General features: G+C 36.8%; 2 protein-coding genes across 3 annotated transcripts; one reads left to right on the forward strand and one right to left on the reverse strand.

The window, feature by feature from the left end:
* Nucleotides 1–2,351: 2,351 nt before the first annotated feature.
* Nucleotides 2,352–19,812, forward strand: LOC107878360 (switch 2). Its single transcript, XM_016725316.2, has 8 exons — nt 2,352–2,834; nt 13,452–13,558; nt 13,743–14,667; nt 15,755–16,002; nt 17,214–17,340; nt 17,655–17,930; nt 18,035–18,302; nt 19,207–19,812. The coding sequence occupies exons 1-8, from the start codon at nt 2,424–2,426 to the stop codon at nt 19,542–19,544; spliced, it is 2,700 nt and encodes an 899-aa protein (XP_016580802.1). The 5' UTR covers nt 2,352–2,423; the 3' UTR covers nt 19,545–19,812.
* On the reverse strand, nt 19,538–27,446 carry LOC107878361 (RNA polymerase II subunit 5-mediating protein homolog). Of its 2 annotated transcripts, none has more exons than XM_047415397.1 (10): nt 27,119–27,446; nt 26,197–26,256; nt 23,977–24,144; nt 23,207–23,273; nt 21,511–21,722; nt 21,330–21,389; nt 21,138–21,165; nt 20,273–20,430; nt 20,068–20,109; nt 19,538–19,981 (listed from the first exon to the last, which is right to left on the reverse strand). In XM_047415397.1, exons 1-10 carry the CDS (start codon nt 27,320–27,322, stop codon nt 19,874–19,876), a joined length of 1,107 nt encoding a protein of 368 aa, XP_047271353.1. In that variant the 5' UTR covers nt 27,323–27,446; the 3' UTR covers nt 19,538–19,873. The 2 variants fall into 2 exon arrangements, with proteins under 2 accessions (XP_047271353.1, XP_016580803.1); XM_016725317.2 differs by having other exon boundaries at nt 19,652–19,981; nt 20,273–20,415.

Raw genomic sequence — 27,446 nt, forward strand, 5'->3', positions numbered from 1 at the left:
TTACTGATGCATTTACCCCCGCATACTCAGTACATTCCAAAAGTGCTGACCCACATATATGTCTATGTGCTACATTGTCTCATAATGTAGGTACCAGTTGTAGCACATCATAATCAGACAGCTCGCAGCTTCCAGTTAACGGGTAAAGAGTTCTTTTGATTCGAGGACTCGAGTTAACTCTAGTTTTAGTAGTATTTTTTTATTCATTCGTATTAATTAAGGATAGTTGGGGGCTCCTGTCCCGGCTACCTATAGTCAGTATTAGTAGAGGCTTCATAGACAGTCACTCAGAGTTGATGTATTTACTTTCAGTTTTATTTTGTATAACCAAAATATGTTTTAAACAGTCTTGTATTGAACATATTTAGCAAAGATATCTCTTCCGCTATTTATTTCATATTTATGTAACATATTTAGTTGCTCACGAGTTATGCAAGTATCATGGGTTAGCTTAGAATCACTCGTGGTTCTAAGCACCGTGTGATGTCCAGGGATAGTCTCGGAGCGTTACAATATTGAGGGGTTCATAGCACGGATCCAATATATGTTATTTTTTATCTCAATGTATGTGACACAAATAGAATTTACATAATCAATCAGATTTTTAATATTTTTTTAGATATTTTAAGTTGTTAACTACTGACAATAATTTTTATGTAATTTTCAAATTATATATGTTATTCTCTTTATCCAAACTTTTATGCTATTAACAATCAATTATATTTTTAAAATAATTTAAGTTTTTAATTATTGTGATTTATGTTATCTTTCGTTCTATTCTACTAACTAGAAGTGACATAGTAAAATTATTATAAAAAGTACTTGTGAAAAATTTTTAAGTGGTTCCATATAAGGCATCAAGTTAATTTAAAATAAGAGTTAATTTATCATTTTATGTCTATTTTACCTTTTTATTAAATATTATTAATTTTTTAATACTTAGATGACTTATAATAATAATATGAGTAATATAGTAAAATCACACTTGAATCAGTTGAATCATGTCATAAATATCTATTTTAAATTTTTTTATTAAATATTATTAATTTTTAATACGTAAATGACTTAGAATAATTAATTAGAGATAATATAGTAAAATGAAGGAGAAACAAACATGTCGACCACAACAGCGTGGTTCAGCTCCTTCATTCTCACTTATTATTGATACTAGGTGGCTATGTCGTGCTACACACTGCCCAATGTCGATCCTTGAAAATTTTACGTTATGTATATTTCTATCATTTAATTAAATTTTTTATTTGTTTGGTAGATAAATTCTTAGTTAAACATATATTATTATATTTAGATTAGTGAAATTTCTATAATAATATTTTAAGTTGTTAATATGACACCCATATAATTTCGAGAGACAATCAAAATTTTTATATTTTTAAAAAAAATATTTACAGTTGTTAATTATTGTGATTTATATTACATTTCACATAATAATTATCAAATATATAATAAAATATTTTAAGTTAGTTAACTGTTGTAATTTAGAATGTCTTTTATGTAATTTTCAAATAATACATGTTACTTTTCTTGTCCAAGCTTTTGTGTGATGGATAGTCAATTATATTTGTAAAATAATTTAAGTTTTTAATTATTGAGATTTATAATTCATTTTTTTCTATTCCAATTTAAGTGTCATTGATATAATTTTGAGAGTCAACCAAATATTTTATATCTTTTAAAATTTTTATGTTGTTAAGTATTGTGATTAATATATTCTATATTTTTTAAAAATATATAATAGATTAATTATTTTTTAGATATTTTAAGTTGTTAACTATTATAATTTATAATACTTTTTATATAATTTTCAAATAATATATGTTACTCTCTTTGTCCAAAATTTTGTGGCATTGATTATATTTTTTAAATAATTTCATTTTTTAATTATTATAATTTATAATATATTTTTCTGTATTTCAATTTAATAAGTGATACAAAGCTTAGATATCCATAATAATTAATTAGGTGTGATATAATAAATTCATGATTGAAGTAGAGAAATAGATATGTCTTAAATAACTTATAATAATTAATTGAAAGTGATATAGAAAAATTATTATCAAAATACTTGTTAAAAAAATTTAAGTAGACCTCATATAAGATGTCAGGTTAATTTAATATTAAATATTATTACTTTTTAAATATTTAGATGACTTATAATAATTAATTAGGAGCAATATCGTAAAGTTTTGATTGAAACAATTAAAGCAAATTTGTCATTAATGTCTATTTTATTTTTTATTAAATATTATTAATTTTTTTAATATATAATAATTAATTAAAGATAATATAATAAGCACATATATTGAAAAGATATTTGAGAATCTATTTGCAAAACATAAAAGCAATTCAATTTGAATTTTGTAATAACAAACACCTTCTAAGATTTTTCAGTTTCGTCCATCCCTATGTCGTTAAACACCTTCAAGGAAACTCTCAAACCTTGTACAAATCAATCATCGTCATTATTCTCCCAAAAATCTTCATCAATTTCTTACAATTTTGACACCCAATCCGTAACAAACCCTAGAAAACCCCCAAAATCTTCATTGTCACAACAACTTCAACGACTCGAAGATCACACTTCATTGCTTCAAAGTCAACAACCCCAAACTCCCAAAAAGGACAAGAATCATTTTGATATCAAGAGAAAGTATGAGAAAGTTGAGGAAGGTGAAGAAGAAGAAGAAGAAGAAACGGGAATTGCGTTTGGTTTTGGGTTTGGGGGGAGACCCAAGTTGGATTCCTTGTTGTTAGATCAAGCTGGACCCTATGAGCCGTTGATTCTGTCTAAAACGCATGAAAAAACTGTTGTCCAGGTGATTCTTCAAGAATCTTTTTTTTTTTTTTGATAATCGTTGTGTTCGGGCCTAACTTTCTTTCAAGATTCATTTTTTAACCAGTGAAGGGTGAAAAACACACCTAAATTATCTTGATTTTTTGAGTTTCATACCTGAATTATCAGGTGTGAACTATCACCGACTATTTAGGAAGGTGTGGAGGACGCAGATTAGGATAGAGTGGTAGTGGGTAGGAGTGTGTCTTCACTAATAGGGAGGAGTGCTTTGTTTGTAGTTTTGCCTATAGTTATAGTGATATGCATGTGTCTTGTAGTTTCTTGTTCGTGGTGTTTTGGTGATGCTTGTGATTTCGGACAGAGAGTTTATAGTATTACTCTATGGGTGACTTGTTTCTTTTATTAACCAGTGGTGTTTTCCCATTTTGTTGTTTGTTTTTATGTTTTTTGATTGTTATTTATCTTTAGCCGGGATCTATCAAAAACAACCCTCTACTTTATCTATGGTAATGGTATGGACTGCATACACTTTACCCTCCGCAGGCCGCACTTCGTGGGAATACACTGGGTATGTTGTTGTTGTCATACATGAACTATTTCAGGTAGTAAAAGTGAACAATTAAAAGTTTGAGATGTGTTTTTATAAATAATTGGTGATAATTCAGGTAGAAAACTCATGTACTTAATATTTCAGGTATGAAACTCGAAAAATCGAGGTAATTTTAGGTCTGTTTTTGACCATTCAGTCGTTTTGAACCTACAGTTTCTGTAACTATTTGTTCTATTTCAATTACTTCAAAAGTGCGTTATTTTCTCTTTTCTGCGGCATAATGAAGCAATATGATCATTCATATCTTGGAAAGTTACTATTTTGATTCTACCCAGATTTACGGGTCGTTTGGTAGAATGTATTAGATATAATAATCTATTACATGTATTAGTCACGGTATTATTTAATCCTTAGTCACGGTATTAGTTAATCCTTTCTTTGGCAGGATATTTAGCTTATGTTTAACTAATATACGTAGCAAACCATGGTATTAGGCTCTTAACACATGGCTAAGCATGGGTGAAGACAAAACTGCCCTTAATACACCAAACCATACTAAACAATGGACAGGAAATAGTCCCATCATTACTAATTCCAGTGTTACTAATGCTCCCTGTTATCTACCCTAACAATAATAGCAACATACCCGTTGTTATCCCTCAAATGGAATCTAGGGAGAGTGGAGTGTACATAGACCTTACCCACACCTTGTCCGAGGTAGAGAGGTTGTTTCTGATAGACCCTAAGCTCAACAAACATGTCATCTACTTGTCCTTCGTTTCTTTATAACTTCAATTATGAAGTTGAATCAAATAGATATTTTTTTATTCAAAAAGATCTATTTCTGTTAATGAATAAATGGGTGACAGTTTTGCAAGAAATTTTTAGTCAATCAATATTCATCTATTAGAATTTCTACCTCTCGCATAGCGGGAGCTTTAGTGCACCGGATTGTCCTTTTTTTTTTTAAAGAATTTCTACCTCTATTTGACAGGAAGATTTCATTGATTTGATCCATTCTGTTGATATGGAGCGATCCTCTTCTTGTCCAAAGTATAGGAGAATTTGTTACGAGCAGGTTAATTAAAAAAGATTAAAAAAAAAAAAGAGATTAGAATAAAACGCATTGAAACTCATAGCTGGAATTAATAATTATTGAAATATATTCTTACCAACATGGGTTGTGGTGCAGTGGATGGGGCTGCTCCACCCTTACCCAGAGGTCGAGGGTTCGACCCTGGATATGGAGAAAGCTCTGTTGGGAGCGCTGCCACTTTAATGGGCCCTGCAACGCGCGATCCGGATTAGTCGGGGCTCCAATGCGGGCACCGGACACGGGATGGGAAACCGAAAAAAAAAAAAGAAACGTATTCTTTCTCAAAAAAAGAATTATAGAAAAATATTACTTTAGATGGCGGATGTAGAGGGTAAAATCTACAATTGATCGGGAAAGGGCATCAGCTGCACGAGTAATCATAAACTAAACAAATAAAATGAAGACCACGTAAATGCTAGGAGAGAAAGAGCGACAAAAGATTTTATTGATAGTTCGTGTCCATGATCTGTTCATTTTTATTATAAGGAAATGAAAGACGGGTAGATCATTTATGTTGGCAGTGATGATATATAGGATGAAGATGTTTGTTACTTTGGGTGGTGGTGAAGGCAGAAGGGGCAGTGTGGTGAGTTGGGATGCCATGTGGCTAATATAGACTTGAGCGGTGAGCCACTTTTATGTCGACAGTGGCATAGATAGACTGATCGTATAACGGAAGGTAAAGATGAGCCTGTTCCCTAGAGTAAATGATAAAATTAGTATGTTAATGATTGTGGCAATGGTCAGTGGTCTAGTTGGTTGTTGCTCAGCAATGTAGCTGGTCGAAAAATGATATTTAGAGTCTAAATCATGGTTTTGGTGAATGCCTTAGACCCTTGCTTATGCTTTGATTGGATCATGTCCAAGGATTTTTTATAGAGAAGGAGACCAACATATGGAAATGAAAATACAGAAATGTGAAATGATATTGTCATTTGGATGTTATTCAAAAGGAACCAAGGGGATAGGCCTTTCGACATGGAAATATTCCATCCTCTCACATAACTTCTCCTATTTTATGTGGAGCAACATATATTTCTAGAGAAGGTAGTAATTTTCTTCTTTTCCTCTTTTTGGGAACACTGGAAATGCTCTGCAGTGTTTCTTTTCTTGACAAAGTTTCAGTTTATTCCAAGGGTTGTGGAAGGCACTATTAAAATTTTACTAAAATTGCAAATTTAAAAATATCTTTCCAAAGAAAGGAGAAATGCCAAATATACAACAGCAACAACAACAGCAAACCCAGTATATTCCCACCTAGTGGGGTCTGGGGAGGGTAAAATGTACACAGTCCATACCACTACCTCCGGGGAAGTAGAAAGGCTATTTCCGATAGACCCGCGGCTCAAGACAAAAGGACAAAGGACAAAAACGTCAAAAGAGTGCAACAGGAATAAAATAACACAACAATAAAGTACACAAAAAGACAATGGACCCCCCTCCCCCACCCCTAAACCTACCAACCAAGCTACACCAAACCCTCCTAACTACAGCCTACAACTCGACCACCCATCTTAGCCCTCTACCCTAATGCTTTTCCTCCGTACTTTCCTATCAAGGGTCATGTCCTCAGAAAACTGTAACTGCTCCATGTCACGTCTAATTACGTCTCTCTAGTACTTCTTCGGTCTACTCCTCCCCCTCTTGAATCCATCCAAGGCCAACCTCTCACACCTACGAACAGGGGCATCCGTGCCCCTTCTCATCACATGACCAAACCATCTCAACCTCACTTCCCGCATCTTATCTTCCAGCGATGCCACTCCCACCTTCTCCCGAATAATCTCATTCATAACCCTGTCAGCCCTCGTGAATCCATACATCCAACGCAACATCCTCATTTCCGCCACCTTCAACTTTTGGACGTGAGAGTTTTTAACAGGCCAACACTCTGCTCCATACAACATAGCCGGCCAGATCGCAGCTTTATAGAATTTGCTTTTGAGCTTGAGGGGCACCTTTTTATTTTATAAAATCCCCAAAGAAAGCCTCCATCATCCAACCTGCCCCAATACAATGAGAGACATCCACATCAATCTCTCCATCCCCCTGAATCATAAACCCAAGATACCTAAAACTATTCCTCTTACAAACCACCTGCGAATCCAACTTCACTACCTCCTCTTCCTCTCGCCTCGAGTCACTAAACTTGCACTCCAAGTACTCTGTCTTGGTCCTACTCAATCTGAATCCCTTAGATTCCAAGGTTCGTTTCCAAACCTCTAACTTATCATTAACACCTCGACGAGACTCATCAATCAACACTACATCATCCGCAAAAAGCATACACCAAGGCACCTCTCCTTGAATACTCCGCGTCAACACTTCCATCACCAAGACGAATAAAAAGGGACTAAGAGTTGATCCCTGGTGCAACCCTGTCAAAACCGGAAAATGCTCGGAATCTCCTCCCACCATCCTTACTCGGGTCTTTGCCCCCTCATATATGTCCTTAATCGATCGTATGTACGCCACTGGTACTCTCTTTGCCTCTAAGCATTTCCAAAGAACCTCTCTAGGGACTCTGTTATATGCATTCTCCAAGTCGATAAACACTATGTGAAGATCCTTCTTCCTCTCTCGATACTGCTCTACTAGCCTCCGCACAAGGTGAATTGTCTCCGTCGTCGAGCGACCAGGCATAAATTCAAATTGATTCTCCGAAATAGACACTACCTTCCTCAACCTCCGCTCCACCACCCGCTCCCAAATCTTCATCGTGCGACTCAACAACTTAATACCACGGTAGTTGTTGCAACTCTGAATGTCACCCTTGTTCTTATATAAAGGAATCATCGTGCTCCATCTCCACACCTCGGGCATCTTAGCGGACTTGAAAATGTTGTTAAACAAATTGGTGAGCCACCTCAACCCTGCCCCGCTCGTGAACTTCCGAAAGTCCACCGGAATCTCATCGGGCCCCGTCGCTCTGCCCCTTCGCATCTTGCGAATAGCCTCACATACCTCATCCACCCTAAAACACCGACAAAAGCTGAAATCGCGAGATTTCTCGGTGTGCTCCAACTCCCCAAACACAATGTCGTTGTCCCCCTCGTCATTCAAGAGCTTATGAAAATACGACTGCCACCTCTTCTTAATAAGCACGTCCTCCACCAACACTCTGTCATCCTCTCCCTTAATACACTTCACTTGGTCCAGATCCCGACCCTTACGCTCCCTAGCTTTAGCAAGCCTAAACAACCTCCTTTCCCCGTTTCTCTCCTCTAATCCCGAATACAATCTCTCAAAAGCTGCTGTCTTAGTTGCCGTAACTGCTAACTTAGCCTCCTTCCTAGATAACTTATACTCCTCCCCGTTCACCCGCTTCTTCTCTTCATCCTTACTCTCAACCAACTTGGTGTAAGCCGTTTTCTTCCTCTCCACCTTATTCTTAACTTCTTCATTCCACCACCAATCCCAGCCTGATACAATAATAATCACGAATATGGACTTATGAGGGTGCGCGTTAGTCCCAAGACTTGGTGTGTGCAATTGAAGTGTAGAAGAGGTCCAAAACACACCAAAAAAATCAGTCCACTCTTACACTTAAGGGGCGCCTCACCCTTGAGGGGTATTATGGACATTTTGTAATAACTATATAAGGAACATGTTAGGGTTTTATTTAGTTAGTTGTCTTATGATATTGAAAGAACAAGAACACTTCTCTTGAGAGAGAGCCTCCCTAGGCCGAAACTAGGATATGGCAAGCGTGGAATCACTTGTGAATGTGTATTGCTTGGAAATGATGGTACTTGAGCGGTGGAATCCCTCTCGTGTCTTTGTAAGAGTGTGGTGTTACTATCGTAAGTTTTAGGAGCCCTTAGATTTAATATATCTTTGGGTTTTTGGGTCTTATTATAGTGTATGTCTCACTATCTATCTCTACATTTCATGTCTTAGTTAGTGTTGTTTAGGGAAACCATTGGTTCTTGTTGTTCATGTATCTTGTAATCGTTTGTTGTTGTTATTATCCTTATCATATTGTAGTCTATCTTCTTGTGGTCATCACGTTTTAGTGGCTGTTTTGGTGTATAAATACACCTTGTTTCCTTGTATTCTTGTGTTGTTGTTTGGCCGAAACTAGCTCTCAAAGGGGTCCTAGGTTCTCTTAAACCTGTGGACTGTTTTGGGTGTTTGTTTTGTGTGTTCTTGGTTCTTCTTGTATCATTTGGTATTAGAGCATGGCTTGATCTTGTTCCTACAAGATCAATTTTGGGCTTGCTTGTTAGAAAATAAAAAAAAAATTGTGGAAAACTGAAAATTCCAGGAAAAAAAGAGCAATCTGTCCGTGTTGTTTTCTTGGCCGAAATCTGTGTTCTTGTTGTGTCTTGTCCGAGATTTTTACTTGTGTTTGTTGTCTCTAAGTGTTAGTTTTGTTCCGCACCAACACATTGAGTCTATATCTTGATTTGAGCTTATATTTGTTGTAGTTTTCACCTTGGCCTTGTGATGTTTTTGTTGATCTAAGCTTGGCCTTGTGTTGTTGTTGAGGATTGGTGACCTAAAAACAATTTTGTTGAAGTTGTTGTAGCTTGGCTGTGATTTGGCTTCCAAAAATTGTTGTGGATTTGGACTTGGAAGTTGGATGTTGTTGGTTGCTCTTGAAGTTTGTTGTTATTCTTGGGGAATGTTGTTGTAGTTCTTGATGTTCTTCACAACCTTTATGTCTTGTTAAAATAAAGTATTTATTTGATCCATAAAGGTGAAGGAAAAAGGGGGTGTGACTTGTTAGTCTTGAAAGACACTACAACCACCAAAGACTTTATCAACCATTCTTCAACAACTTTCCTTAAAACAAGGGACCTTGTCTTGTGGGACTAGTAAAGTCAAATCTCACCTTTTGAGTTTTAAAAGTTGAAAGGTTACAAGACTTTACTTTCCCTCCAATATCAAGTCATCCATTACAAAAAATTATGTAAAGATTAAGAGGTCGTTTGGTAGAGTGTATAAGAATAATGCAAAATATAGTGTATTAGTAATGTTTGCATTAGTAATGATTGTATTAGTTATGCTTGTATTAATTATGCATGTATTATTTTTTATACATTGTTTGGTTTGATGTATAAGAAATAATATATCTTATATAATTTCTATAAAAAAAGTGTTTGTTTACAAAAATACCCTTCTTTAACTTTATACACTTTTTTTGCAACAAAGTTTTTTGTCATCTCAAATATAATTAATATTGTTGAACTAGTATATAGAGATTTTGGATTAATTACCTTCGTCTTTGCGCATGAAATGTTACGCCGACGGATTAACAAAGTCGAAAAAAATAAAATACAAGATATAAAATTAACGAATAGTCTTAAGAATTTATTTTAATCTTTTTAAAGGCCCTCGAAGCAAAGAAAAAATATGTTGCGGTTATTTAAATCAACTATCCATTGTTGTAAATTAAAATGATGGGAAAAAAAATTGTGAAATGCTTTGATGTTGAAAATTAAAATGGCGGGAAAAAATTGTGAAATGTTTTGAGGTTGAAAATTAAAATGGCGGGAAAAGAAATTGTGAATATTTTGAGAGGAAAATTGAGGGGTATTAAGGTCATTTTATAAGCTAATACATGTGTTAAAAGTCTTTGTATTGCTAATACATAGGAAATGGAGTGTATTGTTAATACACACTTTAATACAAAATAGAGTGTATAACTAATACTTGCATTAGTTATACATAGAGAAAAAAACGTACCAAACAAGGTGTTAATAATACACATTAACTAATGCATGCATTATATTTTTTAATACACTCTACCAAACAACCCCTAAGACTTCAAGTGATGAACAAATTGGGTGGGTCGTGACCAAATTGTAAACTGCCACATCACCATATATATACTGTTCACGCAACAAATTTTGGCTCAAATTTTGATCTTCTAGTTTCAATTTGTTGTTCTTTAGTTTTGTTTGTTGATTCCAATACTAATTTACAAACTATTGACCATTTACTAGATTGCAAATTAGTTTTGAAAACCGTTCTTCGTGTCTACGTTCCTTTGTGTGTCTTAGTCTTTTTTTATTTGAGTCGTTGTAAACATTTGGTTCACCTCTCAACACCTCCCGGAGTACAAGCAAGCTTGCAATACTTGTGAGGTTAAGTGTGAGGAATCCGAGAGGCAAGGAAATAAAGAGAAAGTGTGAGGACTTTTGTTGTACAACTAATTTGTTTATGCTTTTGTAGGTAACTTCTTGGCTACAATTGATAACAATGTTTCTAGTGTTGTCTTGGCTAGGGTTGAAACTCAATTGGGCCAAATAAGATTGAAGGCAATTCTCAAGATGGAGAGGAAGCTAAGGTGCTAAATGAAGATGTTGGCGGAGACTTGTTATTGAGCACTCAGATTATTCATGTTTTGCGAACTTTTTTGGATAGTTCTTTTGAAGTGGCCAATTGAACGAGATGAAGCCGTGAATTTGTGGGCAAATTCCTCTCAAGATGAGAGGATGATACAAGAATAATCACGGATATGGACTTATGAGGGTGCGCGTTGGTCTCGAGACTTGGTGTGTGCAATTGAAGTGTAGAAGAGGTCCAAAACACACCAAAAATATCAGTCCACTCTTACACTTGAGGGCGCCTCACCCTTGAGGGGTATTATGGACATTTTGTAATAACTATATAAGGAACATGTTAGGGTTTTATTTTAGTTAGTTGTCTTATGATATTGAAAGAACAAGAACACTTCTCTTGAGAGAGAGCCTCCCTAGGCCGAAACTAGGATATAGCAAGTGTGGAATCACTTGTGAATGTGTATTGCTCGGAAACGATGGTGCTTGAGCGGTGGAATCCCTCTCGTGTCTTTGTAAGAGTGTGGTGTTGCTATCGTAAGTTTTAGGGGCCCTTAGATTTAATATATCTTTGGGTTCTTGGGTCTTATTATAGTATATATCTCACTATCTATCTCTACATTTCATGTCTTAGTTAGTGTTGTTTAGGGAAACCATTGGTTCTTGTTGTTCATGTATCTTGTAATCGTTTTTGTTGTTATTATCTTTATCATATTGTAGTCTATCTTCTTGTGGTCATCACATTTTAGTGGTTGTTTTGGTGTATAAATACACCTTGTTTCCTTGTATTCTTGTGTTGTTGTTTGGCCGAAACTAGCTCTCCAAGGGGTCCTAGGTTCTCTTAATCCTAGGTTCTCTTAAACCTGTGGACTGTATTGGGTGTTTGTTTTGTGTGTTCTTGGTTTTTCTTGTATCATGGCCAGACCCGCCCTTCGAGACACCCAAAACCTCTCTAGCCGCCTCTTTGATGCAACCCGCAGACCCATCCCACATATTATCCACGTCCCCCCACTACACTCCCACGCCCCCATCCCCTCCAACCTTGCCCCTATCTCCAAAGCACTGACCGGAGTCAGGCCACCCCACCTAACTCTAGGCCTGCCCTTCCTACCCCTACTCTTCTTGCCCCTCTTAATAACCAAGTCCATCACCAGAAGTCTAAGTCTATGCTGGGTCGCAAGGTTCTCACTCGGGTTGATCTTACAGTCCTTACACAGAGATCTATCCCCCTTCTTAAGCAGCAAAAAATCAATCTGAGTCTTGGCCAACCTACTACGAAAAGTAACCAGATGCTCCTCCTTCTTCGGAAAGCAGAAATTCACAACCACCAACCCAAAGGCCCTCGCAAAATCCAAAAGAGCAGCCCCCTCATCATTCCTATCCCCAAAACCAAAGCCTCCATGCACATCGTTATAACCAACTGGCAAAGGCTCGATATGCCCGTTGAAGTCCCCTCCTATGACGATCTTCTCCGAGCTAGGAACGCCTCGCACCACCTCGTCCAAAACCTCCCAAAATCTCCTCTTCTCCTCCTCGCCTAGGCCCACCTTCGGCGCGTAAGCACTACAGACTCTCAGCGCAAACCCCCCAATGACCAACTTAATAGTCATCACCCTATCACTAACCCTATTCACCTCCACTACCTACCCCCTAAGCTCTTTGTCTACTAAGATACCCTAAGTTGCTCGAACTCGGGTGCGGGTGTCCGATACGGGTATGGATCTAGAGGTCGGATCCTTTGCGGTCTTAATTTAAAGATTCGGGGATATGGATCTAGGGATGGATACGGGTGGAGGGATTTGGCAAAAAATAATTTAAATATCTAAAAATAGAGTTATAAAACATAAATTATGAGATATTATATGAAGAACTTGAGGAAAAAATGTTGTTCAAGAAGAAAATCTTGGAAGGAAATAAAAAGAAAAGCAATAACATAGAAATTTCTTTATACAAGGTATTTCGTTTTCTTCAATTTCACCTTAGCTTTTGTTTTGATTACTAAACTTCTTAAATCTATCCGGACTTTTCCAGTCGATTTTGGTCAAAGTACCCAAAATCGGTTGACCAGATCGGGTACGGATCCCATGCCCACACCCATGTCGTGTCGACACGGGTGCGGCACCAAAAGTGAAGAGTCCGAGTAACTTAGAAGATACCCTACTCCATTCTTACGCCTCTCACTACCCGAGTACCACAACTTGTACCCATCCACATCCATAGCCTTAGAACCTACCCATTTGGTCTCCTGGACACACGCAATGTTAATCCTTCTCTTCCTAAGAATCTTTACCAGCTCAATTGACTTACCTTGCAGGGTCCCTATAGAACGAATAGAAAGTTGGGGGTTCTATTCTGGAAAAGATATTTTGAGAATTAAAAGTATAAATTAAGGATAAACTAGTAAAGTTTAGGTCAAACTAAAAGTGCTTATACGCTGAAAACCCATAAGTTGGGGTGACCTACTTTTTTAACTGATTTTGGCTTGTTATCACTTTGCTTATAAGCATTTTTAAATGTTTATCAAACGTGTATATAAGCCAAAAGATGCTTATAAGTCTATTTAACCAGCTTATAAGCTTAGCCAAACGCCCTTGTAGTCCCTTTTGTTACCAGGTGAAAAAAATTCAAACATGCTTCTTTGTCCAGTTTATGATGTGTAGTAATGATTGACTACTTACATAGCAATTTCCTTTATTTCTTTTTCAGGTTCCAGCATCTATAAACTGTAGGCTTTTGGAGCATCAACGAGAAGGAGTGAAATTTTTGTATAGCTTGTATCAGAATAATCATGGAGGAGTTCTTGGAGATGATATGTGAGTTTTATTTGCATCTCTCTTCTTGGTTGTTATGGATTGGAGATAACAACAATTTTTAATGCTATTATAATGTGTCATCTTTTAAATTTTAGTAGTGTGATTGTAATGTCTCTTATTCTTGTCTTTCCTTCTTTCCTCCCACCTTTTTCTTCTTTTTTCTGTGTGCATATGTTTGGAACAGGGGACTTGGTAAGACCATCCAAAGCATCGCATTTTTAGCTGCTGTATTTGGTAAGGATGGAGATGTACCAGAATCATCAGTCCCGAAGGAACGCCAAAGAACAATGGGCCCTGTACTAATAGTTTGTCCCTCTTCTTTGATCCACAACTGGGAAAATGAGTTTTCCAAGTGGTCAACATTTAGTGTTTGCATTTATCACGGGCCAAACCGTGATCTAATGATTGACAAACTAGAAGCGCGTGGAGTTGAGATACTTATAACCAGTTTTGATACATACAGAATCCATGGAAGAATTTTATCAGATATTGAATGGGAGATTGTGATTGTCGATGAGGCACATCGACTTAAGAATGAGAAATCAAAGCTGTACGAGGCATGTTTAGAAATTAAGACCCGAAAACGTTATGGTCTTACGGGAACAATAATGCAGAATAGATTAATGGAATTGTTTAATCTGTTTGACTGGGTGATACCTGGTTGCCTGGGGACACGTGAACACTTCCGAGAGTTTTACGAGGAGCCCCTCAAACATGGACAGAGATCAAGTGCTCCAGATAGATTTGTTCGAGTTGCTGATGAGCGGAAACAACACTTAGTATCAGTTCTGCGCAAATATTTGTTAAGAAGGACAAAAGAGGAAACTATTGGACATCTCATGTTAGGGAAAGAAGATAATGTTGTTTTTTGTGCGATGAGCGAACTGCAAAAACGGGTTTATCAGAGAATGCTACTGTTACCTGATGTGCAATGCCTTATCAATAAGGATCTCTCTTGCAGTTGTGGAAGCCCTCTCAAGCAAGTCGAATGTTGCAGACGGACCACTCCAGATGGTGTTATCTGGCCGCACCTTCACAGGGACAATCCAGACGGTTGTGATCACTGCCCATTTTGCCTCGTTCTTCCTTGTCTCGTCAAGCTCCAGCAGGTAATTCCTAAAGAATTTTTCTTGGTTATCTCTTGATCACTAGTACTCGTACCATGATTCTGTCATGGTTAATGATGTAGGAAATGTAATCTCTAAGTTCTCTAGATTCTATTATGTAAAAATGCTGCACTAAAGATAAGCACCTAAAGTGAAAGAAAATAAGATATCTTGTCGGATGCAATGTGATTCATACGACATAGAGAAAGAAAAAGCTGAACATATATGACCCTCAGTTTTAGCTGATGCATACAGTTTTAGCTGATGCATAAATGAATTAATTAACCAATGTTATTTCAACTTATCAACTTGCAATTAGAAGTGGGTGCATTTTTGTCTTGCAGAACATGTTAAAAAGGCGATCCCTCATTTTTGGTCTCTGAATTCAGATTTTTAATCTCACTTTATTCTTCTCAAAAGAAAAATTAATAAAACAAGAGAAAAGAAGTCTAAGGGAAATGGGTGGATACTTTGGAGACCCGAGTTCAGCAGAGACAAAAAATAGTAGGTGATTTTTTCTCATCTCCCTAAGCATTGGTGGACGGAGTTATCCAATATATGTGCCAGTGGGAGGTAGAGGGTACTCGGTGGAATAGTTGAGGTGCGGGCAAGCTCACTTAGACACTTTTTGTCATAAGAAAAGGGTAAAAGGAAGAAGACGACTGGAATTTCTTGAAAATTAAAGAGGAATAGTACCTCTTACCACCTCAGAGCTGCCGTTACTCATTAGTCATTAGTATGAAGCTCAGGGCATGTCATGCTTGTATTAGTCTGCCATTTTATTAGACCATTCAATTCTTACTAATATGTTTGCACCTTAAGCCCTTCAAGCACATGGAGACTTCTCTTACAGTACTTTTCACTTGCTATTTGACTGATATACAAATACTATATTACATGTCACCTGCAAACATAATGATTCTTGGTTGTCTGGTGGAGAATGGGGTGGGCATCACAATTGATTTCATTCAACTTTCTAGTTATTTGTAACACTGGAACCCCTCAATCCCTCATCTTATTTTCTTTTTAAATTATTTTCAGCCCCTCTTTCATCATTTTGTATCCTCACTTTTTGGGGCTCTCCAAGCAGATAAGTAATCATTTGGAGCTTATCAAGCCTAATCCAAGAGATGACCCAGATAAACAAAACAAAGATGCAGAATTTGCTGCTGCTGTATTTGGTGAGGACGTTGATTTGGTTGGAGGGAACATGCAAAATAAGAGTTTCTTGGGCTTAAGTAATGTTGAACATTGTGGGAAAATGAGAGCATTGGAGAAACTAATGTCCTCTTGGGTGTCACAATATGACAAAATTCTTCTTTTCAGCTATTCTGTAAGGTGCGATGTCATTATCCAGTTCATTTAACCTTTTGAACTCCTGAAATATGTTAATGTTGCAGAAAGCTAGGTGGTTGGTTAACAATATGATTTTTCCTTTCTTTTGTTGTGGAGATTTAAAAAGTACAACTATTTTGTAGTTTAAGAAATCTATTTCATTCTTTTTGTTGTTGTCCTCAGTGATGATAATCTTACACTTATCTTTTATGGTAATATTTTAACTACTCTATTGATATTCCTCCTCTGTTACCGTCCGGCACATGATATTAATTCAAAAGACTGCATGAGTAACATATTTTTTCTGCTTTATTCTGATTTCAGACCTACTATTGTTTTGTTGTTTAGGATATGTCAAAATTAATCCAATGCTGGGCTAACCGATTCCAAGATTTGTGATAGTCTAATTGGTTATCTCCTTGAAAATTGTACTTGTAACCATTTAAAAGATGAAACTTCTCTGAAGTTAAAATCTTTAGCCGTGCGATTTTGTTTGATTCTTTTTAATATAAGAATTACTTTATTTTCCTTTTCCTTTTTTTGATAATGGAGGTGTCCGGGCCAGCTTGATGGCACCTCAACTGTTTCACTAGGTACCTGCTACCTCTCACCAACATAGTTATCGGGTAACTCTGCCTACCAAGGCGTAGGCAGATGGGACAAAAAGCACCTAGTCTATGTGGTCTCCGTAAGATTTTGAACCCTCATAGCGAAGTTTTCCACCCCTCTTTAAATGACACCCTTGGGTGCACTTCCTTTTCCTCTACTTTTATAAGATTATTAAGCTGTTTTTATTTCTATCTGATCTTTAAAATAGAGGAATGGTTTGTTTCATGGTCTGATTATTTTTAACAGTTTGCTTGATTTTGCTACTCCTGTCCCCTATCTTGGATTAAAATTACTTCAACATCTCAAAACTTTTTCACTCTCATGACAACCTGAGGGCTGTGAATGATTTTAATGAGGTCCCACTTCCTTTTTTTTCCTGGATAAGTAGGGTCCCATCCTCTTATGAGGCTTGCTAGATATATTTCCGTATTTCTCTTGTTCGTGCAATTCAGTTACTATGGAATCTGGAAAATAGCAAGAAGCCAAGGAGCTGTTTTGTGCTTATAGAATATATCTGCTGCATTTATTACCTAGCTTTTAGACATGCCATTCTTTCATCTAGTCCTAATTCCCCCCTGTTAACATAAGAATTTTGTCTTGAGCAGGATGCTGGACATACTTGAGAAATTTATTATACGAAAAGGCTATGGTTTTTCAAGACTTGATGGTTCCACCCCAACTGGCCTGCGCCAGTCTCTAGTCGATGACTTCAACTCTAGTCCAAGCAAACAGGTAGATAGTAATAAAATAATCAATCAATCAGCTCTTCCGCCCAAAGCTAGTTGGGTTTAGCTGTATGATCCGTTGCATCCAATTTTGCTCTATTTAGGCCAAGCTCTCTTTATTAATATAAAAACAAAGGCAGCCCGGTGCACTAAAGCTCCCGCTGTGCGCAGGGTCCGGGGAAGGGCCTCACCACAAGGGTATATTTTACGCAGTCTTACCTTGCATTTCAGCCAGAGGCTGTTTCCAATAGAAAATTAGAACTTCAATTTTAGAACATATCAAACTTTACTCCTCTTTATCATTTCTGTATTTTGATGTAGGTATTCCTCTTATCAACAAAAGCTGGTGGCCTTGGGCTCAACCTTGTTAGTGCGAATCGTGTAGTGATATTTGATCCAAACTGGAATCCTGCCCACGATTTGCAGGCTCAGGACAGGTCATTTCGATTTGGACAGAAGCGGCATGTTGTTGTTTTCCGCCTACTTGCAGCTGGTTCTCTTGAAGAACTTGTTTACACTCGTCAGGTCTACAAACAGCAGCTATCAAACATTGCCGTCTCTGGAAATATGGAAAAGCGTTATTTCGAGGGAGTTCAGGTTGAAAGTCACTTTCTTTGTTTGCTTTCAAGGATCTAATTTTTCATTTATTTGTGTCATTCTGTCAGCTGGAAATGATTACTTATTCATGCTACAACTTTCAGGATAGCAAGGAGTTTCAAGGGGAGCTATTTGGAATATGCAATCTTTTCAAAGATTTATCTGACAGGCTCTTCACAAGTGACATCATTGAATTGCATGAAAAGAACAGAAGGCAAGATGATGGAACTCATACAAAGCAGGACTTGGATGCAGTTGGGCTTTATTTTGTTCCGGAGAAAGAAATAACTACAGCATCTTTAGTGGAAGCTGAAAGCAGTAGACATAAAGAGGAGGAGTGCACAGCAGTTTCTCCAGTCCTTGAAGACCTAGGTGAGTTCATTTCTTATTAGTTTCTGATAAATGAATTGATCTGAAGGTCCATTATTGGAACGAACAGAAAAGAAAAGAACGGTGACTGTAGGCGCCAAAAGTAAAATTCCTCTCTAAAAGAAAACGAATGTCAATATCATTCTAGTTTAAATATTGACCTCATTGAAAGGAAAGAAGGAAAGTATTACTTGGTCCTTATTCATACAACAGAGTTTCTTCATATTATTCCTTTTCTATACAAGAAGTCATATTCATTAGATTATGTAACTTTAAAATTCGGTATCACATTCTCTTTATCAATTTAACTTTTCAACCTTAGCTCTTTTCTTTTAACCATCACTGATATATAATACAAGTCAAATTAACATTTTATGCATCATGTCTAGTCAAAATCTGCTGTATAAAATAGGCTAAAGGAGTAGTACATAATCAGAAGATGGAACATAGTGTATCATCCCTCCTGATCCTGTTCTGCACTCTCTCCTTTCCATCACTCTCCTTCCTCTTACTTTGAGCTAAGTCATTTTTTAAAATTTTATTTCTTTTGGGGATGGAATAAGACACAGGGTAAAGAAAGGGGAAAGGGATATACGTAAAAGGTTGAACCTAGCATTTCTAGAAAAAAGAATGTCTGGTAGTAGTTCTCTCGGTTTGCTACTACTCGACTCTGACATATTTGATAAGATGGAACAAGCGGATGGATATAGTTCTTTTAAGAAGTCTGCTATACTGTTCATACCTTATAGTTTCTCTGAGCTGTTGACATCGTTTGACAATCTCTTATCTTCTCTTTCCTTTCTTCTTTCTCCTTAATTGTTCATGTCTCTCTCAAGTTACAAGGACCAAAGTGTTGTATACAGAAATACAATGGTGTTGATTTTATTTTTGACCTTTTGATGTTTAGGTATTGTATATGCTCATCGGTATGAAGACATTGTTAACCTTGGACCGGCCAAGTTCAAAGAGAAGAAAGAACAGACTGTACAGTTAGATTACCCTCAGCATCAGCCGAAGTTTTCAACTGCTGGGAAGAGGAAATCTAACGCCATAACTGGGAAGGAGAATGTAGGAACCGTTAATCCTATAATGATCCGCAAAAAGAACCAATATAGCCTGCTTGCCCGTTCCATGGGTATGGAAGAGGTTCAGTTTAGCAAATGGCTCTTATCTGCAACTCCAGCAGAACGTGAAAAAGTACTGATAGACTATCGTAAGAGAAAGGAGAAGATGCCTAATGGTTGAAACTTCTCTTCCCTTCGCATCTGACTTATAACTTTGTAACATTTAGTCTTGTACAGGTGCCTTGTTTTCCTTCTTAATGTGTACAGGAAAGCATGTAGGCAGTGTCATCCTTTACACCTCTGTCTGTATCTTCACACATTTTGAGTATAACAGCAATAGATACAGTTGTGATAAGTATAAATTGTATTGACAAACACTTAGCACTTGGATCTGAACTCAATAGAGTATAAATTGTTTTGGAATATAAACAGTTCCCTATTCAATTCTACATCTACATCTTGAAACTGAGAAGTAGCTTGTGTGTTCTACATGAAGACAACTGATCGCAGTTACTTCCTTTGCATCTTGAACCTTGATACTGGCTTTGAGCTGTGACTGACAGATTGCTCCCTTGAATTAACATCACTTGTGTGTTCTATGATACTACCAGTAAATGCCTGCAGAGCATACTGTCAGACCATATATCCCCTTCTTGATATAGTATAAAACTTACAAGTACTATTGTAATCGTGCAAGAACGTACCTTGCTGCTGTCAAATCCTGGTTTGGTGGGAAGAGCATCAGCCTGTAATAAAGCAGTCAGATTATACTAATATACTTCTTAAACTCTGGAATGATGCAACGCCAAAAACATGCATGGAACCATGTTGTTCTGTTGAAGATTATAGAACAGCAAAACATGCATGGAACCATCTAGGTAAGAACAAAAAGAAGGTACAGAACCGTACTTTGGCTTCAGCTATAACAGGAGCCTTAACATCCTCTTTCGCTTGAGGTTCCCTCGGAGCATCCTCTTTCGCTTGAGGTTCCCTCGGAGCACTCTCAGTCAAATTGAACTTTCCATAAGCTAGATTCTCCGGTAAGCAATTTTCTGGTACAATGCAATCTTTAAGGCGAGAGAGGAGTTAAAGAATAAAAGAACTTGCAAATCGAATAACCCTCGGGAAAAGAAAATTTGAGAAAGAACTGGTTAAGTTTATCAACCATGACAGAAACAAGGATAGCTGCAAGCGCTCTGTGAATGATTTTATATATTTCATGAAAACAATATACTTTGATAACTACAGATGGAGGTGAAAAGAAAAAGCCAATGATGCATCTACTTCTATCTTCCTTAAGGCTGAACTTAAAAAAACATACTCAACAAGTTACCTCTACGGGAAAAAAAAAGCACCAGAAAGAGTCTTTCGTAATCAATATACTCTATCGTAATCAATATACTTCTAGAAATTCAAAAAAGTGTAACCCCACCCCGCACCCGCACCCCCCACAAGTTTGGCAAAAACCAGAAAGTTCTACAGAAGAATGACTCAACGATAAAGCACCAGCATTACCTTATTAGCACAAATTAGTTGAAACAACAACATACCCAGCGAAATACCACAAGTGGGGAGCACAAAGTAGTTGAAAGACGGACTAAAATTCCAAAGGGATAATTGCTTTTGGTTGATCAGTTATTTTATAGTTCATGGATGAGTAATTCTAAGAAGGTTCCGAGTTACCCTAAATTGGCTCCATCTGGGTAGTTGCTTTGGGATCAGGAGATCAATTAGTATATAGTTCACAATTCTTTCTTCTTGGGAAAAGGCTTACCTTTAGATGTAGATTTTGAACCTTGAACCTGCACATAAAAATTTCAAATAGATTAGTTGAAAGATAACAAGCAATTCAATACATAGTGGGGCAGATTACTTGAGAACCAAGCAAATCCCTTCACAATATAAGGTAGAACGAGAAAAGATGCAATCAAGAATACATCTTAGGTAGAAGGGACGGGTTACTCACATGCCAGTTATCAGGAAACTTTTCAGTGGACTGAAATCTTGATTCACCTCGTTCCTTGAGCTTTCCAAGTTTATGCACCAAACCACATGTCAAATGCAATTTAGCATCAACTACAGAAGCATAAAATACATGCATTCCAGAAGTCAAACTTTCTATTTAAGTTCAACAACATGCAACTGACCTCTGAACTTTTCATTTCTTCTTCCAAGATAACATCATCCAGGCTGATATCTGATCCAGCTTCACCTAGCTCTTCTTGATTGGCATTTTCAGCTTCTTCTTCTTCCTTCTCGAGTTCAGCAAGTCGGGATAATATGCGATCATATTCCTCATCTTTAACACTGGGTACATTTTCAGCTTCAGAAGAAATAGTAAGCTCAGGTTTCACGGTACCTGAGTTTGAAGCAGATAAGAAAGTTCAGTGAATGAAAAGTCGGCAATTCAGTGCAATTAATTGATGCTTGGTTACAAGTAGAACCACAAACCAAAACGATCAAACAAAAGAAAAAAATACAATCACAAATCAAAGAATCACCAAAGACTAGTGTTGCTGAAGGTTAGAACTGTCATCATAAAACTGAAAGATTACTTCAGAAAGCCATCTTCACAGCACAGGGAGAAGAAATGCTCCCTCGTCCCTCCCTCCATGTGCGCCGTATATATGAAAAAATCATCCCTTTGGTTATACTTAAGATATTGGTCCATGAAGGGACAATACCCGATGCCTTAGTTGCTTTTCATGCTTGGAAAGAAATTACAAAAGCCACCTCTAACACACTCAATAGTCAATATAAAATAGACGCATTAGAGAATCTGCTTCTGTCTTTAATAATATCTAGAAGAAAGGAAATGAAAAAATTAAGTGAACCAGGATTAACTTGTCAATGTTCCTAAACTCAATAAAGTCAGTCCAAATGCAAATAGTACCCAAGAGTGTGGCCTAGTGATCAATGGAGTGGGTTGAATTGTTGAACACCATGAGGCCTGAGTTCCAAATCCCAGCACAAAGTTACATGGTACCTGTTAACTGGTGGGAGGCGACAGGTATCCCATGGAATTAGTAAACGTGTGCGCTAGCTGGTCCGGACACCGCGGTTATCCGGAAAAAAAAAAAAAGACAGTTCAAATAACAAATCGTGGTAAAGATTTTCAAGTTTCTATAGGCCTTGGAACTTATTCTGTATTTGACGAGGTAGAGGTATGGACTGCGTACATCTTACCCCCCAGACCCCACTAGGTGGGAATACACTGGGTTTGTTGTTGTTGTTGTTGTTATTACTCCTACTTGTGCACAATAAAAATTCTAAAACATGCCAAACATTTTGCTTACTTTCAAGATGAGGATTGGCACAATCTTTTCCCCCGGTACAATTTAGGATCCATCAGAATACCAACCTTATATAAGTTAGCAGTGTAACAATCAAAAAGCATGCATCAACTTCTTCTGAGAGTTTCTTTCCGTAGCAACACAAAAAACAGAAAATTATCCAACACAGTAGCATACATAATATTTATCATAGATGACTGAGCCTATAATTTTAATTAGACATGTTACAAACTTTATAAGATAACATTCTTATAAAAGGCAAAGCAGAATTTGAAACTTATGAGTTCAGAAATTTAGTCCTTTCAGTTACTGGAAGGTAAATCAATCATTTGTACAGAAATTTCGTGAGACAAATAGAGAGTTGAACAAAAAGGATTGGGTTCCGCCGAACCCATTTCCTACACTACAGCTCCGCCCCTGATTTTGATAGCGGAAACATCTAAAGACACATTTTACTAATCAAGAAAAATTATAACTAACAAAGGGCTAACATCGACATTAACTCAGCCATTTATATGTAAGACATAAATCAGTAATAGGTGGTACATGCCTTTCATAGATGCCTCTTTTGTTGAAGTTTCCTCAACATAATCTTCCCTTATCTCCACAAGACCGTCCTGTCAAAGATCGATTGGAAAAATCAAATTCATATAACTATATGAACTCCAGAAATTAAAAACGAATATGCACAAACAAAACAACCTACTACAATAAATCAAAGTGTGAACATTCCAACTACTAACAAATGCTTATGGTGCACACAAACATTCATATGACGAGCACGCCAGTGAGAAGCATCTATCAAAAAATTCACACCAATAGGCAAGTCAATATCAAGTCATCTCAAACTAAGTCAAGTTTTTGCACTTCTCAAATTCAAGTCCCAACGCACTCTAGTTACCTCACGTCATAAGCACCAAATATGTTTATGTATCACTTGAAACACTATAGATTTATTATCATTACATGTTGCATCCAAATAAGATTTCTAGCACTTGTAAGCGCAATAGTTCTATTATACTCTCTCTGTCCCAATTTTGGCACACTTTCCTTTTAGTCCGCCCCAAAGAGAATGTCACCTTTCTATAATTGAAAACGATTTAACGTTAAGATTATCTCTTTACCCTTAATTAAGTGATTCATAGCCAATTTTAGACCACAAATTTCAAGAGTCTTTCTTCCTCTCTTAAACTTTGTGCCAAGTCAAACGGTGTCACATAAATTGGGAAGGAGAAATAGCATATTAGTATCTCAAACATTTGAGAAAGCACTACCATGTCAAAATTTTTAAGCACCATATTTCAGAAACAACAAGCATACCGCTGCCTCAGAAGCTGTCGCATCAAAAAATGAGGCCTCCGCCTTAAGGTCTTGCATTAAAGCCTTTACAGCCTCCACTTGAACTTCCAAAGCCTTCCCTCTTCTGTTCAGTATCTCAACTGTTTGCTTTGCTGTCCTTTCAGCATAATGACCCTCTCCCAGAAGAACCTGCATACAAGACATGGAAATAGAAAATTATATTCAAAAACTTGTAACTAGAAGTGGATTCTAAGAACAAACTTTCATATACTTGTCAATTATAAAAAGAAGATGAAGCATATTCTCATACTTAACCAAAGATCACTTGCAAATTAGCCAGACAAATAGCAAATTAAATATTAGGTTTTGATCTTAGAAATGATCGTGTAAACAACAGAGACTTCAGACCTACTAAACAGATGCAAAAAAACAATGTAGAACACAAGCAAGAGAAAATGAAGCATATTCCCTAATTTGGCAAAGAAGATTCTACAACTATCAGACGCCTCGTTGGAGAACAATAACCTTTCCAGTTTTACTGATATATTATCAATAAATCATCTAGATGAACAGTTGTAAAGAAATGGTTCATTTTGATCAAGGCAGAAAATCAATCAATAGATCAACAACGCCTCAATCCCCAACTAGTTAGTGGGGACTTTTGCCAATCTGCTCCATCCATTCCATCGGCAAAAATAAACTTTCAAGACTTCAGACTTTCAAGCAGACAAAAGAAGATGTAGAATTCAGGAAACAGAAAATGAAGCATATTCCATAATTTGACAAAGAAGATTCCACCACTATCAGACGCCTCATTGGAGAACAATAACCTTTCCAGTTTTACTGATATATTAATCAATAAATCATCCAAATGGACAGTTGCAAGGAAATGGTTCATTGTGATCCAAGGAAGAAAATTAATGAATAGATCACCTATGCCGCAATCCCAAGCTTGTGGTTAACTATACCAATCTGTTCTACTTAGGTCATTAAGAGGATTCATCATAGTTATTCTATTATTATATTGACCATCAACTTACCACAATCCTCCTCCCTTGTTTGGGCTTGCGACAAGAAATACTTTGCACATAAAAGGAGTTCGATCAAGGAGGAGCTTCTAACAGGAAAAACAAATTCCTTTTAATCAAGAACGAAAAGCAAAAACTTTATGCAGGAAAGTCAAAACTTTCTGCATTTAACATCATGTACAATCAACAGATAAGCCTTGCACCAATTGACCGATACAAGTAATGACGGGGATTGGACAGAAAGTTGTATTGCCTTAATAAGGTTAAATGAATTCTTATACTACAAAATTTTGAATCCCCTTAACAGGTTCAACTCCTAAGGGTGACATTTTTGAATCCCCTTGTCAGAACTCTGATTCCGCCAATGTAATTTCACGTCAAGTATCACTTATTAGTGTTATCTTTTGTACTCTCCTACTACCTCAATCGAACTCATTCTTCGATTTTATTATTACCTCTAGTTATCGTACTATTTGTTGTCACTACTGTTCTTTTCTCCACTGCTTTCTCTATAGTTACTTCACTACTGTATTTCCCTTTTTTTACTTATTTGATATGGCTTTACTTGAGCCGAGAGTCTATTGGAAACAACCTCTCTATCTTCCCAAGATAGGGTTAAGGCTGCATACTCACCACTCCCCAGACTCCACTTATGGGACTACCGGATATATTATTATTTTTGTTAACTGAAACAACACAAGAAAAAAGGTCCACACTATTGAAATTGCTTACAACAATAACAACATACCCAGTATAATCCCCACAAAATGGGATCTAGGGAGGGTAAAGTGTGCTCAGACCTTACCCCTACGCTAGAGGTAGAGGGACTGTTTCAGATTGATACTCAACTCAACGAGAAATAGTAGCAATCTAGGCAAAGAAAAGTAATAGAAGTGCAAGAAATAGCAGCTAGTAACAAAAACAACATATAGTAACAAGATAGTAACTACAACTAAAATAATATGATAGTGAAGTACAAGAAACAACAAATAATAACAGAAAACAAACAGCAAGAAACTAAAAATAGTAATAGAAGTACAAGAAATAGCACATAGCAACAAAAACAACAAATAGTAATAGAACAATAACTGCAACAAAATAATATGATAGTTGAAGTACTCGAAACAACAAATAATAACAAATATCGAAGGACAAGAAACTACAAGAGCAATACTACAACAACTACTATTGAAACGCTTAGCGAATAAATTACCAGAAACTCATTGGTGTGAACCAAATGGCCAGGAAAAAACGCAGCTTTACCAAACGGAACCTGAAAAATTACCCAAAAATGTACACACATTAATAACCTAGACATACAACAAGAATATAACACTCTAATCTACTATCCAATATCCATTCAAAGGGAAAAATGTAGAGTAACTAAAAGAGTTAATAGTCAAAAACACACCTAAGTGTATCAATTTTGTTGAGTTTCATAAATGAACTATCAGGTGTGTGAGTTTCCTAACTGAACTATCACCAACTATTTAGCGAAACATATTTAAACTATTCATTGTTCATTTTTCATACCCAAAAGTTCAGGCACGAAACTCAAAAAATTAATAGTTTCCGGTGTGTGCTGCTATACAGCCGATGACAGTTCAGATAGGAAACTCGGAAACACAGCTAAACTATCACCCAAACTCACACACCTACACTTCCGGGTTTTTGAGTTTCGTAACTGAATTTCTTAACCGAACTATCATCAACTATTTAGCAAAACACACCTAAAAAATTAATTGTTCACTTTTTCCCACCTGAAAGTCCAGGTATGAAACTCAAACAATTAATAGTTTAACCGTGTTTTGCTAAATCATCGGTGATAGTTCAGATAGTACACTTGGACACTTGATAGTACAGGACTGAAACTCAAAAATCCGAAATACTTTAGTGTGTTTTTGAGTTTCATACCATAGTTATCACCAACTATTTAGCAAAAACACACCTAAACTATCAATTGTTCACTTTTTCCTACGTGAAAGTTCAAGTATGAAACTCAAACAATTAATAATTTAACCGTGTTTTGCTGAATAATCGGCAATAGTTCAGATAGAAAACAATCTCTCGCACACTTAATAGTTCAGGTACGGAACTCAAAAAACCGAAATACTTTCAATCTAACGAAAACATACCATAATTTCATGATGGAGCTGGTCGGGGAGTCGTTGAACTAGGTTAATTAGAGTATTGTTATCGGCGGCGAACTCTCGGAGCTGGTCCAGCTGTTTCTGCCGCTCCGTTATACTTTCTTCCACGCGCTTTGATGCTTTTTGTGCTTCTTCTACCGGAAACAGTGATGATAGTGAAGTCACTGTTCCCTTTATTGGTGCTTCCATGACGTCACTTTCCCGCCGGCGAATATCGGCGGCAACGATTGCCCTTCGTTTGTTTGTGTTTCGCGCGGAGAAAGAAAAGCAGGGTGCTCTTTTCAAATTTAGTTTTGGGAAATTAATTTACTAG

The sequence above is a fragment of the Capsicum annuum genome, chromosome 7 (assembly GCF_002878395.1).
Source record: "Capsicum annuum cultivar UCD-10X-F1 chromosome 7, UCD10Xv1.1, whole genome shotgun sequence".
Lineage (NCBI taxonomy): Eukaryota > Viridiplantae > Streptophyta > Magnoliopsida > Solanales > Solanaceae > Capsicum > Capsicum annuum.

Coding starts and splice junctions, on each gene's coding strand:
- LOC107878360 (XM_016725316.2), top strand. CDS start 2,424: ATGTCGTTAAACACCTTCAAGGAAACTCTCAAACCTTGTACAAATCAA. Junction 14,668..15,754: donor GTCTCGTCAAGCTCCAGCAG/GTAATTCCTAAA, acceptor CTCTCCAAGCAG/ATAAGTAATCATTTGGAGCT. Junction 17,341..17,654: donor ACTCTAGTCCAAGCAAACAG/GTAGATAGTAAT, acceptor ATTTTGATGTAG/GTATTCCTCTTATCAACAAA.
- LOC107878361 (XM_047415397.1), bottom strand. CDS start 27,322: ATGGAAGCACCAATAAAGGGAACAGTGACTTCACTATCATCACTGTTT. Junction 20,431..21,137: donor TTCAAAATCTACATCTAAAG/GTAAGCCTTTTC, acceptor CTCGCCTTAAAG/ATTGCATTGTACCAGAAAAT. Junction 19,982..20,067: donor CAGGATTTGACAGCAGCAAG/GTACGTTCTTGC, acceptor TATGCTCTGCAG/GCATTTACTGGTAGTATCAT.